General features: G+C 37.6%; 1 protein-coding gene across 12 annotated transcripts in view; it reads left to right on the top strand.

Moving 5' to 3' along the window:
• The window catches only part of nav2b (neuron navigator 2b), a 117,765-nt gene that overhangs the window by 81,105 nt on the left and 18,401 nt on the right, over positions 1 to 18,259 (top strand). For 10 of the 12 annotated variants that reach the window (XM_048157944.1, XM_048157947.1, XM_048157951.1 and 7 more), the window contains 10 exons: positions 1,612 to 1,741; positions 8,436 to 8,733; positions 9,543 to 10,152; positions 11,512 to 11,895; positions 12,078 to 12,143; positions 13,251 to 13,402; positions 14,095 to 14,271; positions 16,377 to 16,429; positions 17,117 to 17,140; positions 17,517 to 17,591. In XM_048157944.1, coding sequence (XP_048013901.1) covers positions 1,612 to 1,741; positions 8,436 to 8,733; positions 9,543 to 10,152; positions 11,512 to 11,895; positions 12,078 to 12,143; positions 13,251 to 13,402; positions 14,095 to 14,271; positions 16,377 to 16,429; positions 17,117 to 17,140; positions 17,517 to 17,591 — 1,969 coding nt within the window. The remainder of the gene's footprint in view (positions 1 to 1,611; positions 1,742 to 8,435; positions 8,734 to 9,542; positions 10,153 to 11,511; positions 11,896 to 12,077; positions 12,144 to 13,250; positions 13,403 to 14,094; positions 14,272 to 16,376; positions 16,430 to 17,116; positions 17,141 to 17,516; positions 17,592 to 18,259) is intronic. The other 2 variants (XM_048157945.1, XM_048157952.1) reach the window with 2 other exon arrangements.

Here is an 18,259-nt window from a genome sequence, read left to right as displayed (position 1 = left end):
AATTGTATTTTTTGCCAATTTTTAGCAGAACACTAGCATGTAGATGGCTTCAGATAAATGAAATGCACTAAAATCCACAAAACTTTGATTTGGATTTCATGCCGTCTTTAAAAAGGAAGAAGTGACTCATTCATGTCTGTTTTCTTTCCATTTTGGGGGCTTTTTGGTGTTTGTTTGCATTCGCCATCTATAGCATCTGACAGCATATGGCGAATGATGAATGAAGCAGATCATTTAAGCAGAGACGTGCAAGCAGACAAACACATTAGCGCAGTGTGTGTGTGAGACCTTTTAGTGACAAATAGCTCCAACGGGACCAACTTTCTCACAGCTCATTAAAACAGGAACCACAGACATCCGTCCACGCCAGTTATGTGGAGTCAGTTATGACAGACGTGAGCTATGGGGACTTTGTTCATATCAAAACAAGTATCTATTCAGCTCTATCGCAGGACTGTGGTGGATGTTTGAGCACACGCCTCTCTTGATTCATGTCTGTGAATGAGCTGATGGGCTGGTTTGTTTGCCTGAATGATTCTGAGAAATGGGAAGGATTAGGTGGTATCTTAGGTGTTGATAAGATGTTTCGTTGCCACACAGTGTTGATAAAGCTAGTTCTTTTAGCATCGCTTGAGGCTGGACTGGCCTAAACTGGTGGCTTGTGGGAGTTTGGGCAGTCTGTGTTTGGATTTAGCAACTAGCATGGTGGGACTTCCTGTTTACACACCCACAATACATTTATATCGGCAAATGTCATTTTCTCTCTCTTTTGAAGTCTTATAATAGTGTGATATTAGCTTTACCCACATCATTTAGCCTCATTTGAAATAAATTATCTATGATTCTGTTATTGTCAGATATAAATAAGAACCCTTTTTGCGTGGTTTGAGCTAAAGTAGGAAAATGTTGATTCTGGTTCAAAGTAAATGATCAAAATTGATGACTCTGTTGTCAAATTTTATAAAAACAAATTAATAAATACATAAAAATAAGAAAGCTTTTTTGCAATGTTTAAGCTAAAATAGCAAAACGTTTGATTCTGTCAGATTTTGACACTTTTTTTAGCCTGATATGAGCTACAATTGCACAATTGTTAATACTATTACTGTTAGTTTTCACGATTTGACAATAAAATGTGCAATCAATCTACTGTAATCAAACAACTCATCTCACAGCTGGGTTTTCCCTTTATCCAGTAGTGTCTTTGGTCCATATGATTCTGGTTGAGTCCTGCTGAGCATCCTAATGGATTTCGTGGGGGGATATGGGGATAGCAAAGCAGAGCGTACTGAGAATTTGAGGCGCAGAGCTAATTAAAACAAGTTTTGAGGAGCAGAAAGACGCGCCTAATGTCTCAAGCATGATGGGAATGCAGGTTTTTATGCTCTCACTGTCCCGGTGCAGACTTCATGGCTCTCCACAGATGCTGTTTTTTGCTTACCTTTCCTTCTTTCCCTACTCTTTACGTCCACATTTTCCATATTATGCTGATCATTCTGAATCCATGCATTCTGTTTTATTACTCGCGGTCTTCCTTTCACTATGTTGTTATCATGTTCCTCAGAAATTTAGAGAATAAACTGTTCCTCTCTCTTTCCTCTTTGTTCTCAGTTGGGACGACAGCAGCTCAGTCAGCAGCGGGATCAGTGACACCTTGGACACAGATGACCTCAACACCAGCTCGTCCCTTAGCTCCTACGTCAACACCCCATCTGTCCCGCACAGAGACGTAGATGAACAGGTCAGTCATTGATACCAAAGGCAACTTCAGAGCCTCGTGGTCTACAGAATCAGAAACATCTGTAGAACTTCACATGGGAAACAACAGAGCACTTAAAAACATTATAATGTCTATATCATTATAGATTGATGAATAGAAAGACAAATGATATTATATTAATGTTATATAGTATTTATAATAAAAAATATAAATTTAAAATAAAATATTTTTAAATAATGAATTTTCACAAAATTAATTTATAATATATAAAGGCCCATGTATAATATATATTCTATGATGGATTTTCATAAATTAAGATATATATTAATATATAAAATATATTATAGTCCGGAACAATAGTAAATATAAATCTATTTAATATTATTTTAATATAAAATCTATTTAGTAATCAATATAACTGATAAAGGCACTGTAAAAAAATGTTATATATATTAGGGCTGTCGATTTAACGTGTTAATTAGATTAATTAATTACGGGAAAAAATAATGCTTTAAAATTATTTGCACGTTTAACGCACTTGCCCCGCCCCCAGACCTACGTAAGTCATCTGACATTTCATACAGTTGATGATAAAGGTTGTTAATAATTTCCTAATATAGTATTCAGTCTAGTGCTGCAAGGATATTGCATGGTATCAATATAACAACCTTCTCAGTTCTCATCTGAGCTGTCAGCGGTCTTTCACCAGTCGTCGATGTTAAAATATTTTGATATGACAAGTCAAATCAAACTAGGCAGGTTTTATGTTCACGGAAGCTGCTAAGCACGAATTCCAGCACGACGCTTCAGTTAGTGGTCATAAAGTGCGAGAAGAGATATAAGTACATACATATAAACACAAAAGTTTGTGTAATAAATTCTATGTTGAATCAAATAAAATATTTCTTTCTGAATCTACTTTTTGTAATGCTTATTTGATGCTTTACGCAATAATGACTTGGAAATGATCTTTTGAGGGTAATTTCTCAGCCAAATTTGAATTTGATGTGCGATTAATTATATTAATTAATTGCCACATCATGTAAATAATTCGATTTAAAAATTTTAATCACTTGACAGCCCTATATATATATATATATATATATATATATATATATATATATATATATATATATATATATATATATATATATATATATGAGTGCTGTCAAAATTAGCGCGACTCGTGTGCACAGAACGACGAGCGCGCCAGTATCGAGTTCTTTTGCGCTTGAACAAACAATAACACACAGAATTGACCCTTCGCCGGGAGTTTGATTGACAAGCGATCTAACCAATCAGAACGCCGCATCCGCCATTTTGTCCGACAAAGCAGCCAGTAGTTAAAAGATTAACCTCGGTGGACTTGAACTTGAAAAATTGTGTATGTTGATGTATCTACGCGTTTGAAACAACATTCCTTCTCATGTTCATTCATGTTTATTTGACGCTATAAATGGACTAGTAGGAAGAGATGATTTATCAGGTTTCAGGTTTAGGCTCAGGTTTATGAGCCTCTTGAGCTGACGCACTAGCAATCCGTCACGACCATGGTCACGAAACATTAAAGAGCCACAAAACGGTTTTTATTGTTTGAATTTCTTTAATAACTACACAGTTTAAAAGCTGGGACTTTAATATCATAAATAACCTGCTCTGTCTTGTCTGTCGACGTGTTGTCAGTATCCTCTTTGCTCCACGATGTATTTTTCACTGCGTGTGGCGTGACAGCGCCACGGCTTGTCGGACAAAGCAACAGTAACTAAGGGGGGCGGGTCTTTGCGAAGGGCCAATTATGCCAAAATGTCCATTTTGTCGAGTATCCTCATAAGAGCAGTTTTAAATGAGTTAAATAGCATCTTAAAAGACCTTAAAGAGTTGTGAGAAAATGAGATGCGCGTCAGATCCGCGTCATGTTCGGCAGCGGAAGGTCTTAAAGTCACAGCATCCTAATAAACTAGTTGCTTTGATGTCTGTCGTTAATGTTAATCAAAGAACAAAGGTAACTGAGAAAAGTGTAGCTTTAATAAGGATTAATCTATATTTCATTTATAATTTATTTTAAAAAAAAATAATAATTCATAGAGATTTTCACAAAATGTTGTACAATTTTGTACTTTGTAGTTAAAGGTACAGGTTGTAGAACCTGCCACTAGAGGGCGCACTACCAAAACAATAACAATCGCGTGGTTTGATGATGCTAAGAAGGTGCATGGAATGATGGGATTTGTTGTCTTCTACCCAACCGATTTGCGCGAGTAGATTACATACAAAGTCAATGCAAAGACGCGATCAGACTATGGATCAGACGCGTCCTCGTGCGGGTCTAGAGACGCGATGCCCCGCGTTTGGCGTGTATGCCCCATAATACTAAACATGTTGATCGTTATAATGGCATACGTTTTCTGTAAAGATACGAATCAAAACAACTCACCTGTCGAGTAAAACACAAGCGAGATCGGCATCTCTTTCTAGGTGAAGTTTGTCGCGAAGCTCTCTCCATCTAGAAAACACCGATATTGATCCTCGCTCTTTCTCTCCTCTTGTCCCAAACTCTTCTTGGGTCGTTTGGTTGGCCCGTACGCTTAGTTTACGGGAGCTGTCCTTGTCGACAGAACCAGCGGCAGATGGTAAACAGTAATTATGTTCCATAAATAAGTAACACAATCCACCATAAAACGTGCAAGAAGTAAATAAGGAACTGCTTGAAGCAAGCTAGTGGTTTGCTGGACGCTAGACACTACTTCCGCATTTGTCCACGACACTGTTGTCATGTGGTTTCTACGTCAGTAAAGGCGGTAACAAAGGGTAACTGACGTCATTGACAGGCGACTGCACTGCCCCGTGTCACTGTTTAGAATGGGAATTTTCTCATGATAGTTGAAAACATTAGAGATATTGTTAGTAATCAGCTGGACAAAATATATAACACTAGCCTAGTGGTTTTGGATATTTTACTGCGAATATCTTACAAATTGTACCTTTAATGTAAATAATGCATGCAATGTAAACCTTTATAATCCTTTATATGAAACTGTGAAATCTATTTATTTGAATAAAAATCAAAAAAGTGCCTGACTTTGAAGTCACCCATACATAGATATAAAGGGAAATCTAGTAGTCTTGTTGAACTGTTAAAAAGTCCCTTAATTGTAATCAACATCTCTGTTTATCATTACATGCAATCAAAAACAGGCCTGCACATTTACAGCACTGCTTTGGGAGCGGTTCTGTTGCTTCATTGTCCCTTCTGATTCAATGAAACATTGGTGGGCCCTTATCAGAATTGGGCTGTACCCGCTGTGTGCAGTCTTTGTGAGCGTGAGTCAGCAGACTGACTCAACTCTGCCCCGGTGATTGATCATCTTTACAAGCTCCAAGCAGGTTAACATATGCTGAACAAATGGACCAGTACAGTGAAGCTAAGATACTGCGTCTGTCTAGCCTGTTCTAACAAGATGAGCTCTGTAAATCCAGACGTGACACCCTGGGTTGTGTGCCAATAAGTTTGTTGCATTGGTGTTGGTCTTTAAATGTTAAATCCATGACCTTATTTATCTACAGTCTTCCGTATCCATCTCCAAAGATGAAAACGCACATGTTTCTCCATTTGTTTTTGATCTTGGTGCTGCAAAAAAAAGAAGAAAAAAGGCCCAGATGTAGTTTTCAGTATCGTACCCCGTGTTATTTATTTATTTATTTTATTTTTTTGAATTAGTCTTTTTGTTTTTAATTAAAGTTTAAGTAATTTTGTTTGTATTTGTTTTATTTCACTTTAATAGTTATTGTTCTTATTTAGTTATTGCTTAAAATAATTATTTTTATTTCAATTTTCAATTACATCAAATTAAACTATGGCGACATTCACACTGTCAGTTTTTGGGATTGACAGCCGCACTTACTCATAGGCGTGAATCTCGAAATGTCTCGTTCACACAGAAACTTGCAGTAGCGTCTCAAAAACTGTCTGTATGAATGTGCAACAGGAGTCAAACCCATATTCTCTTACCAGTAATCATAGTGACAGTGACCAAAGTAATGTCAAAGATGGCGACGTCCAAAAAACTGAAAAGTCTTATCACTTTTAACTAGGGATGAGCATTTCAAGTAAAAACAATATTCGAAAATCGCTGGGAATTATTTGAATATTATTCGAAAATCGCATCCTCCCCCGCATGCACGCATCACGCATGTATAGGCTACATACACATAAACAGAAAGAGAGGGAGAGAGACCATTCACGCTTTCAATATTTTTTTCACGGTCATTCATAACGGTGCGGAGCAGACTGAAAACGCTTGCTCTCTGCACCATTATGAACGCCCGTGTGGCCGTGAGCCTTACTTTCACTTTCAAATTAGCGCCAATTCGGTAGCGGCGATTGCTTGAATGCTGGGTTCATTGTTATTTTTAATAAAAAAAACTCAACAACAAGGCAGTACAATGACAAACCCGCTTAAATGGACGCTTTTACATTTCGATTTGAAACCAAAACTTCCACCGTCGTCTTGTCAGTCAAGAGTGAGGCGAAGTGAAATCTGACTGACTGTTGCTGATTTGTGCTGCGACTCTCGTTCGGCTCGCGCTGAATTAAGTAGACACATTTATATTTTAATTGTAGTGTCTGTTCTCTTACTTAACTAAATTATTTTTATTACTATAAAAAAAAAAAAAAAAAAAAATCAAAACGACGGTGGGTGGCGGTGCCGCGGTGGGCAAGTGATGATACGGTTGTGGCTATCTCAAGCCACAATGATTCTAGGCTGCCTAAACGCGTAATAACGTATTGTGAACAGACTGAATGACGGCACTTATGTTAAAATTAATTGTAATGTGTCTGTTCTATGCCGCACAAGTCTAGTGTGTGTGTGTGAGGCAATGTCTGAGCTGATTAGCTTTTAGTTGCGTTATTGGCAGCGTGCGCCACCCTCTGGTTACAAGTCACCACCGCATCAAATGGGGAATTTTATTAAGACGATAATGGACCAACCTATTCGATATTCTATAATTAAATCAACTAATCGAATATTCGAAAATCGTGACACATCCCTACTTTTAACATGAGTCCAAAAAGAGTCCAATTGAGCCGCGAGTTCATCCGTCAAATCTTCATTAGCTGACAGCAGGAGCGGAGCATTTGAGTCGCTAATGGGAGCAGCTCTGGTGGAGAACAATGACTGGATCTAAAACTTTCAGATGACACACAGCTCAATGGCCTAAATGAAAACAAGAAATGTTGCTTTGGCAACTAGCTGAAATATGTTTTTTTTATTGCAGTTGATGTTTATTTCAAGTAATGTTTTTTAGTGTTTTAGTTAACTATAATAACCGTGCTAGTATCATGATTTCAAATTCAAAGAGTTTAGAGCCATGACTCAAAAGTGCATCTGAAGCCAAATATCTGCCACCTTTCACTTCCACACCCTTGTACTTTTTCCCTATATAGTCTCCCCTCATTCTTCGGGCTGGAGTGGAGGAAGGATTTATTGTATCGGCGTTGAGATAACAATGTTTTGGAATTGGCCTGATAACAACTGCAGACTATTAACATTCTTTCCCTGGCAATAATTTTTTTATGAGGATTTTCAGTAGCAGCTGAACAACGGACTTTCTAAAAGGGGGTGATGTCATCTTGGCTACATTGTGGAAGGTCATGTAATGGACTAGTTGGCTCTTATGTCTCATATAATCAGATTTTATCATGACTGTGGATGGTGTTGCTGAGTAAATAAGACGCAAATTAGCTGGCGGTGTTATTCCATCTCAGTCATTACAGACATTATTTAATATATCAGTCCAGAGACTTTATTTACTTTATCATGCAAAAAAGTAATTTTCTTATCAAATATGATGATCCCATTGGCAGGGACCCCCATAATGTCTTTTAAATCCTTTACTTTTTATTAAGTGTTTTTTTTTCTCTGACCATTCTCTGTGAACCCTAGAGATGGTTGTACGTGAAAATCCCAGTAGATCATCAGTTTCTGAAATACTCAGACCAGTCCATGTGACACAAACAACCATGCCATGTTCAAAAGTCACTTAAATCACATTTTTTCCCCATTCTAATTCTCAGTTTGAACTTCAGCAGATCGTCTTGACCATGTCAACATGCCTAAATGCATATATATATATATATATATATATATATACACACACACTGAAGAAAATTCTAAACGCAACACTTTTGTTTTTGCCCCCATTTTTCATGAGCTGAACTCAAAGATCTAAGACTTTTTCTATGTTCACAAAAGGCCTATTTCTCTCAAATATTGTTCACAAATCTGTCTAAATCTGTGTTAGTGAGCACTTCTCCTTTGCTGAGATAATCTATCCACCTCACAGGTGTGGCATATCAAGATGCTGATTAGACAGAATGATTATTGCACAGGTGTGCGTTAGGCTGGCCACAATAAAAGGCCATTCTAAAATGTGCAGTTTTATCACACAGCACAATGCCACAGATGTCGCAAGTTTTGAGGGAGGGTGCAATTAGCATGCTGACTGCAGGAATGTCCACCAGAGCTGTGGCCCGTGAATTGAATGTTCATTTCATTTAGAAATAGTCTTAGATCTTTGAGTGTGTATATATATATATATATATATATATATATATATATATCACTAACAATAGATATTAACACATACCATTGATATACATTTTACAGACCAGAACATTTCTTTGCGGCTAATGATTTAGTTTTCTCTCTCTCAGCTCCAGACGGATGCAGAGAAGCACTCTGCAGTAAAACAAAACCCCAACTGGTCCAACAACGACCTTAAATGTTCAGAAGGCAGCTCTGACGGTGGCATCAAAATGGAGACCACAACCAAATGGAACCACAGGTCCTCAGATTTCTCAGATGAATCAGAACGGAACTTGATAGGTCGCAAGACTCCTACTATCTCCCAGACGGGCTCTTGGAGGCGGGGAATGACCGCCCAGGTGGGCATCACCTCCCCACGGACGAAAACAACAACACCTACAAGCTGCAGCTCACTCAAGACACATGGTAATAGTTTAGTCGGTGATGTTGCATGGATGTCGCAATTAGCTTTCTAACCTATATGTCTGTGAAACACAAAGTATTTTTTAATGAACGTTTCAACAGTTTTGTCCATTCAGTAAAAATCAGTCAGATCCAAAAACATGTTTGTATATGTATGGACAAAAAAAAAAGAGGCCATACAGAAGAAGTCATACAGGTTTGGATCGACATGAGGGTGAATAAATGATGACAGAAAAAAAAAAAAAAAAAAAAATTATATCTAGTATCTGAATAATTTTTGGTTTGACTATATATGTATATATATATATATATATATATATATATATATATATATATATATATATATATATATATATATATATATATAATTTACATTTAATTTATTTTTCTTTCAGTTTAGTTTTAGCAATTTTAGTACATCATCTTACACTTATTTTATTTCAGTTAGAAGGCAACATTTCTTATTTCCATTTAAGTTTGTTTTCATCTAATATTTTATTTAATCTAATAATTTATTTGTTTTATTTCAATTAACAATTTTTTTAATAGTTTTAGTTAACTAAAACAACACTGACTGAGCCACATCTGTTTTCATGTGGTTTCCTGAGGGATGAAAGCCAAAGAAATCTCTGATCTGATCACAGATCACAGCGCACTATAACACCTACATTGTCTTTTGTGTGGTGCTGTGCACCTTTGCTAAGGCTTATGTTCAGACGAGTCCTGACATGGACTGTGCTACTGTATTCAAAACTGTTGAAAATGTGATTTCATTTTCTGCTTGACAGTCCATGTCGTTGATCATCCCACAGGTAAGACAGACGACGCCAAGGTATCGGAGAAAGGACGCTCCAATGGCACCCATTCCACAGGCGTCGACGACACCAAGAAACCTCCCCTCAATTCAACCACACGCACCCCAACCAGTACTTTTGGCTTTAAGAAAGCTCCGGGCGCAATGGCGACAATAACCGCGAGTGGTGCTGTGGTAACTAGCGGCTCTGCTACAGTGGGCAGGATACCCAAATCGGTCGGGTTTTCTGGGAGTCGAATTGTGTGTCGGCAGACGGCTCTTGATGATGGATACCTTCCTCCAAGTGCTCGGACGACTCTTCAGTATCGCAGTTTACCGAGACCTAGTCGTACCGGCACCGCTCGCTGTGCTAACCGCACCAACAACTCGAGCCTTGATGCTAGTTTTTGCAATAAAGGTACTGCCACACTTCCCAACCCTAAAAGTCGCAACTTAGTCAAGTCCCCAACTACTAACCAGACGGACCGAGAGAAGGGTATTTTTTCTGATGTGGAGAGCCAGGTACTTAAGACTAGCGCAACTACCCAGGCGGGGATGCCAACTCAGTGCCAAGCTGGAAGGCAAACGGGAGGAAAGTATTCAGAAATGTCCTCGCCAACCCTTCGTAGGTAAGTTCTCGACATTCACAGAGTTTTGATTATGAAGACTTGAAAGACTGTTGATGAAAAATCTATTTTGCAAAGCATGATTTCTACTTGATGTGGATGAAAGCACCATTTTAGGTCCCTCAAATATTTACACAGCAGTTCTCAGCTGTGTTGTGTGAGTTCCAGAATATTCTCCTCCTTGGGTGCTGGACAGCGTTCACAGAACTCATTGTTTATCTGAGCGATTTGATGTTGGTTGAGATTCTGAGGCTTGAAAGGCGTCTTCTGGCCACCACAAGTGCATTTTCTTACGGTTTCTTGATGTTTCTCTAAGACATGGCACAGACCAAGAAGCTAGTGTTTGTTCTAGCTGATTAGCTTTCTAGCTCTGACTGATTGCTCTCCTAGTTAGTAGAACCAGACTACAGATAGACTGATGTTATCTGACCAGTTCGTCCATGAAGTAATGAGAAAAATCAGAGATGCCAGACTTTCCTTATCTCATATTTTCTTTTGTGAAGAACAGGGGTGTCCAGTCTTGCTCCTGGAGGGCCAGTGTCCTGCAGACCTGCCCCAACACACTTGCTTGGAAATTTTTACTGATCTTCAAGACCTTGAAGATTAGATGGTTCAGGTGCGTTTCTTTAGGAATGAGGCTAAACTTTGAAGGATAGTGGCCCTCCAGGAGCAGGATTGGACGCCCACAACAAAAGACTAATAAAATGAACTTACATTGTTAATGACTTGCATAACCAATAACATTTTTGTATAATATTTCAATACCATTTATTACAACAGAAAATGTATCTTTATTTACATGTTTTCATATTGACAACCAGTCTGTAAATAGAGTGATTCATACAAATCTAAAATAATACATCACAGTAATGGTTCCCAGTTCACTTTTTGAATCTGCCATATCTGAAAACTGACTCACAATTCAGTGAGGGAGTCTATTGTGAACTCACTAATAGATGTGAATCTAATTCAAACCACTAACTCACAAGCAAGTTTTTAAATGTTAGACTGATGCATTAAAAAAAATCTTAAATCATCTGTTGCAATGCTATGAACGATTCTCTTAATGGTTGAGTCTGATTCAAATCGCTAATCCACGATTTTGAGACAGTTTCAAGAATCTTTTTGACTGACGCGTTTAAAAGAAAGTCGTTTGCTGGGAAATCGCTTGTCGCATACCTGCACTATGAACGATTCTCTGACTGATTAAATCTTATTCAAACTGCTTACTTACTAGAGAGTTTGAGACAGTTTCATGAATCTTTTTTACTGACTCAATAAAAAGAACTTTATGGCTGTGTTCATTGCTGCGTGCAAGTGATTCTGATTCATAGTTAAATCCCTCTCCCCCTTTGCAACCAGACTCTTTGGTAGCAAATCTTGCAATAAGCAAGCTCCGGTCACCACCATGGAGAACATGAAGAACTCCACCATCATCTCCAATCCCCATGCCACGTCCATCCAGCAGAATGGTTCTCTGGAGATGCCATCTGTCGCCAGCGGAGGCAGCGGTCTAGTTTACAATGACAATCTGACGGTGCCCTCTGGAGGTCATGGAGAGCAGACACTTTCCTCTGTGGCCTCCAACCCAGGATCGGCTTTTTCTCCTTGGGGAGGCAGGGATGGATTAGGCTTCCTGTCTCAAAGCTCCAACCAAACCAATAGTGGCTCCATAGGTGTTTCCTTGGGAAAGGAAGATTTATGTCTTAATAGGACCAACAGTGCTAGAACTGGCCTCTCAGAGAGGTAAGAAATTAATTGTTCAACCATGCTGCTTCCAGCTTTTTGTGAAATAGGGTTTCTATCTCTACTGATGATCTATCTTCTCTTACATGTACTCCTCTTTAATCATTTCTTTATCTCCTCTCTCTTTTCTTTCACTTTTATCTGCCTCTTTTTGTTTTGTCTGCCCCTGTACACTCCTCTAGCCCTCAGTCCTCCCCCTCTGCTAGCCCTAAATTTACCCGCAACACACTGCCACGGAAACAGGACAGGTAAAGTTATGTGTGGTCAAATGATCACATGTTTTTGTCTTGCAACAATAATTTCAAATTTACCTGTGATGTTTTTACAGTTAATTACATCAGTTTCCTACATGCAACAGTGTGAGAATTGATTCACAAACAAGTGAACTGGTTCTTTTAAATGACTCAGTCAAAAAGATTCACAAATCAGTCTCAAACTTGTTTACACGACAACGATGTACTAAAAATGGAAAAGTTTTTCCTGTAGGCATTTTTCGCCTACATTTTTCGACACCATTGTCAAAACAATCCCAGTTCACACGGATCGGCGAAAATGACTAAATGCTGTTTTATGCTGCCAGGCCAGTAGTTGGCGATGTCACTTTGTAAAGAAACACTGTGCACCTATAGACTGAACACATAATACTCATGCTCGTGGCATCACCGTTTTCACAAATTCACATTTTTGTAGTTTACACAGAGACGACAATGATAGCATTGTTAAAAACTAGCGCTTTAAATCCCGTTTTCAAAAGTTTGCATTTTCATGTCCCCAAAACGCCATTGTCGTGTGAATGTACGGCCATAACGTTTTTAGTTGAAAACACAATTAGTTGAATTTTTGTTTTTACTTTACCACAAATCATTTTTATGTCTGATTCAAAATGGACAGTGGGCCGTTACTTGTAATTAAAGATACATGTTCACAACAGATTTTTTTAATATAATAAATGATATTTTAATTCTCTCAATCTAAATCTGTATTTTATTTCCAAAATGTTTAATTTTATGAGCCAGTGGCTCCCAAGACAGGAGCCCTGATTATGTCCATAGTATATCTGTATATTAGTAATAAGCCAGTGTAGTTTGTGTTAACTGAGTTTTGATTAGTTTAGTACATGATATGGTATTTATGTTATATGTACCTTCTGGATAAATATAATAGTATGCAAATAAATATGGGAGTTCATAGCTGTGGACTTGGGTTTTCTGTTACCCACCATAAATTGGATAGCTGTGATTTTCCTGGCATTGTGGTGTTTTTCTTGGAGCTGTTTTCATGAGAACTTTCATGTGAAAGAAAAAAAAACAACATTCTCTTCCATGGACTCATGTACACTCGTTTTAAACCTGCAGGTATGCCCATGTGCCTCAGGTCAGAGGTCATGAGGAGGCCCGTGATTGGCTGTGTTCCCCCTCGGTTGTTGGGCTTTCAGATTCGACCCCCTACACCCCTGCCTCTGCGCTCAGCTCGCCCTCCGGCACACGCTTCAACTTTAGCACACTGGGTAAACACAAGCAATTTGCGTAACCTGTGTCTAATCTGCTAAACTTCTGTGTTTTATACTAGGGATGCACTATATATCAGTTATTGGACAATATTATTTATTTTTTTTTTAGTATCAGGTATTGGTTTTAATTGGATTTTAAATGGTATCAGTTGATATTGTTTATTTAATTGTGTAAATGTTATTTTCCCCCTGTTTTTACATTTAGATTACATTTGCCGTGATCTAAATCTCAAAATTAGTATCCATTTTTCACGCTGTACATTATAGTGTTGTGATGCCTAAATTCACTAGCATTTAAACACTGATATTTGTTTTATTTTCATTTATTTAGTCAAAATAGTATAGAATTTTAAAAACAGCCATTTATTGGTAATCTGCCATAACATGAAAACAATTATCGATTTATCAGTATCACACAGAATTTTAATACATAATATTATTTTAATGTTATTAATACCTAATTCTAGCAGCTGGGTATCATAACTTGCAGTTTACCAGCAACAAAAGAAAAGGTTTATGTTAGAATCCTCACTTTTAATGAATTATAATTTCACTTTTTGGTCTGCATATGCTTTAACAACTGAAATAACTACTAGTCTCCCCCTTTCTGTGAACTTTGAATGCACATTCATGTCATTAAGTTTAACCGTAGTGCTTTTTTAACCTTGATCCCTGTATTGACACTCCAGGCAGTCCCACCACAGCTTTGCAAATGGCGACCTTGCGCGGGACCAATGGTCAGGGAAATCACGACGGCCCGTATGACCCCTACAGCGACCCACGCCTGAGGAATTCCTCAATGAGCCTGGAGGAAAAGAGCCGCACTATGAGCAGCTCCGGATCGTTCCGTGAGGGCCTGGAAGAAGGTGAGAATTCGGAATGATACTTGTATTGAGTTTGGTTGTAGTGGAGTTTGACCTTTTTTGTGTGCGTGTAATTTGCTGTGTATACCAAGATTAAAACTGTCATCATTTCTGTCTGCCATCAAAATTTACCATTACAACTCAATCCATAATGTCATGTTTATGGAAAAGAGCAAATAGACCTGCATTGTTCTGTTACCTAATAGCTAAATGATAGATTGTCATTAATGTTAAGGCTTTAGACAACGTCAGGCTGTAACGTGTGTCCTCACTTGCGCCAAAGCATAAACAAACAAAGAGCGGCTTTGTTGGCCTGGCAGCCTTTACCCAACAGTTAATGTTGATTTGATGATTAACTCGCCTGCCTTGGCTCAACACCACTTGTCCCAAGGCTCTCTTTTGCTTTCTGTATTTATGATTCATGTCTTTCTAAGGTAGTGATGGTGTTGATTTCAATGAGAAGTGGTGTTTAGGCTTGTAAAAAAGAACATAGTTGCTGTTCACAATGATGCATGACTCAATATAATGCCATTTTCAGGGTTATTTTTGCCCTGAGTCTGTTTTTTATTGGCTCAGAGAGGATTTACCATTAAATAAATGTGTATGTCTTGATACACACATATATATATGTGTGTGTGTATCAAGACATACACATACTCCGAGGTATTTCAAAGAATACCATGGTAGTCAATTCAGCAATCAAAACAAGAATATAAATAGAATTACTCTCATATATACTTAATAAAAAGTAATGTAAATGTATTATTTATTATTAAATAAATGGATGGACAATGTCTGCAATTGTCTGCAACAGTACTCAGGTAGGCTATGGCATTTAAACGATGCTCAATTGGTACTAAGGGGCCCAAAGTGTGCCAAGAAAATAATGTTTTCACCAAATTCTGACCCTACCATCTGAATGTCACAGCAGAAATTGAGACTCATCAGACCAGGCAACGTTTTTTCTCTCTTCTATTGTCCAATTTTGGTGAGTCCGTGTGAATTGTAGCCTCAGTTTGATGTTCTTAGCTGACAGGAGTGTCACCCGGTGTGTTTTTTTGCTGCTGTAGCCCATCTGCTTCAAGGTTTGACGTGTTGTGTGTTCAGAGATGCTCTTCTGCAGGCCTCGGTTGTAACGAGTGGTTATTTGAGTTACTGTTGCCTTTCTATCAGCTCAAACCAGTCTGGCCATTCTCCTCTGACATCAACAAGACATATTTACCCACAGAACTGCCGCTCACTGGATATTTTCTCTGTTTTGGACCATTCTCTGTGAACCCTAGAGATGGTTTTGCCTGAAAATCCCAGTAGATCATCAGTTTCTGAAAGACTCAGAATCATGAAAAAATCTAATGTTCACAAAGTTCATTGAGGCTTTTTGTCCACGGTTAAAAAGTCCCCTTAAGCTGCTTCTCTGGAGCATGAAGAAATCTTGTGTTCCTTGAGATTAGTCATAAAACTGATCCCTTTTTGCAACCTCAAAAGCAGATTAGTTTAAGTACCGCTTGACATAGTTATTTTGGTAACACTTTATTTTACAGTGTTACATAAGTTACATGTAGTTACTATTGTAATAACTATAAATTATTCATAATTACATGCAACTAACCCTAAAACAAACCAAATCCTAATCCTAAACCTATAATAAGTACATGTAGTTATTTAATATTACTCAGTACTTAAATGTATAATTACAGTGTAACAAAGACACCTTAAAATAAAGTGTAATCGTTATTTTTTCATTTTGAAAATACGGGAGGAACATACAAAATCATAATTCTTTGCAAATAACCTTGTATCGCAACGGCACGTTGAACACCCTTTCATTCACAAATAATGATTTCACAGTACATTTGTTATTTCAAGCTTTTATTGCCTTTTTGTTCTTTCTAGGTTTTTGGTTTGGCAGCACATTAGGAAAAAAATGCATGTATGCCTTATCAGAATATACGGGCTATAAAGCTTTTGTTTGCTAAGGTGATAAGCACGTCATGGTGTTTCAGCATGTGCTAGCTTATCCTGCTACTTTTTCATGCTAGTTTGGCAATGACTCACATGCCTCTGCGATACTTGGAGTTATTTTGACTGTATTTTTCTTCTCTCTATAGTTCATGGCTCATCTTTGTCTCTGGTCTCTAGCACATCATCAGTTTACTCTACGGTGAGTCAAAAAGTTTGCTGAAGTTTAATGGTTATTTCATAGCTTTGTTCGTTAGGTTTTGTAAGTTAGCTATACAAAACTTATAGAAGCGTGTAAAATTTTTACTGTTATAATAAGTTTATGGTTTAAATATGGTTTATGGTCATGAATGTCAAAATTACAAGATAAGTAGTAAGAAATAATAATGAAAAAATAATGCGAAATTACATTACGAATATGAGAATAAACAAAAGTTTATCATGTAAACACCTTAAACTGTGTTTTTATCAGGTAAAGGTCATAAGTGCAAAATCTTATTGGCACATTTCAACATCTCTTTCTCTTAAAGGGATAGTTCACCCAAAAATGAAAATTCTGTCATCAATTACTCGCCTTCATGTCGTTCCAAACTTGTATCAGTTTCTTTCTTCTGATGAACACAAAAGAAGACAATTTGAAGAATGTCGGTAACCAAACAGTTGAAGGAAGCCATTGACTTCCATAGTAGGAAAGTCAGTGGCTAGCGTCAACTGTCTAGTTACCCATATTCTTCAACATATCTTCCTTTGTGTTCAACAGAAAAAAAGAAACTCATACAGGTTAGGAACAACATGAGAGTGAGTAAATGCCGACAGAATTTTCATTTTCAATGCTCAAAAACTTTTTCAAACCATTAATCTTCATATCATCTTCTTTTTCCATCTCTAGCCTGAAGAAAAGGCTCAGACGGAGGTGAGAACAGCATCCCTCATTTCATATGATATAAATTATTGAGTGTGTTGCACATGGGAGCCTGTAGACTACCCAAAACACTGTTTTTCTCAGCTGACTTGTAATTTTAAACACACTTTGATGTAACTCTTTTTAAACCCTTGAAAATTTCTGTGTTTGTCATGATGGTCTTCATGGTAACTGTCCTTGATATCTACTCTTTAATCTCTGTGTTTTATGTCTGAAACCAAAGTTTCTCTTTCATGCTGATCAAGGGCCAGTCTCTCCTTAGCACATTATTATATGAGAAACCACAAACTGGTTCCACATTAGCTTCAGAAATCAGCTTCTAGCAACATGACTTGTGTTTGAATAACTGACTTTAATGTGTGTTTAGATCCGTAAGCTACGGAGAGAATTGGACTCGTCACAGGAGAAGGTCTCGGCTCTCACAACACAGCTCAGTGCCAATGTGAGTACACTAGACAGTTGTTTTGGCATGATTACCCACAATACACCTTCAATACTCATAGAAACGCGTATTTCTTTCAACCAGTTTTCATTCATTTTCAATGCATCATCTGCATAGCATAGATTTTGAGCATCAAACATGTGTCCAAACATATATGCAAGTCGAATGTGAGATAAAGTATTAAAAAAAATATTACCAAAAAACTGAAAACAAATTTTTATTTGATTTAAAAAGTCACAATGTGAGATATAAAGACAGCTCCCAGTCAGCAGTGGTGACAATTTACCAACTTGCTCTGAGGTCAATGAAGGCTGTCCTCTCTAGTCCGAGCCAACAGAAGGTCTACTGTGTCTAGTGTTGGGGAAACTTACTTTTAAATGTAATTAGGGATGCACTGATACCATTTTTTAAGGGCCGAGTATGAGTACCGATACTTTTTTTCTAGTACTCGCCGATGCCCATACCGATGCTTGTACATTTATTATTTTTTTTATTTATTTTTTTGGTGATGTTGCAGTTTTCCAAGCACAACACAGTGAGACTAATGAATGTAGAACAGCTTCTTTGTTATTATTCTAATGAAAAAAGTAATCATTTTTATGTGCTTGTCACAAACTTAAAGAACAAAAATTTCACACTGTCCAATAACCTTCAAAGGGTATAATTAC

The sequence above is a fragment of the Megalobrama amblycephala genome, linkage group LG15 (genome assembly GCF_018812025.1).
Source record: "Megalobrama amblycephala isolate DHTTF-2021 linkage group LG15, ASM1881202v1, whole genome shotgun sequence".
NCBI lineage: Eukaryota > Metazoa > Chordata > Actinopteri > Cypriniformes > Xenocyprididae > Megalobrama > Megalobrama amblycephala.
Note: the sequence above shows the minus strand (reverse complement) of the source record. Positions and strands in the feature narration are given on the sequence as shown.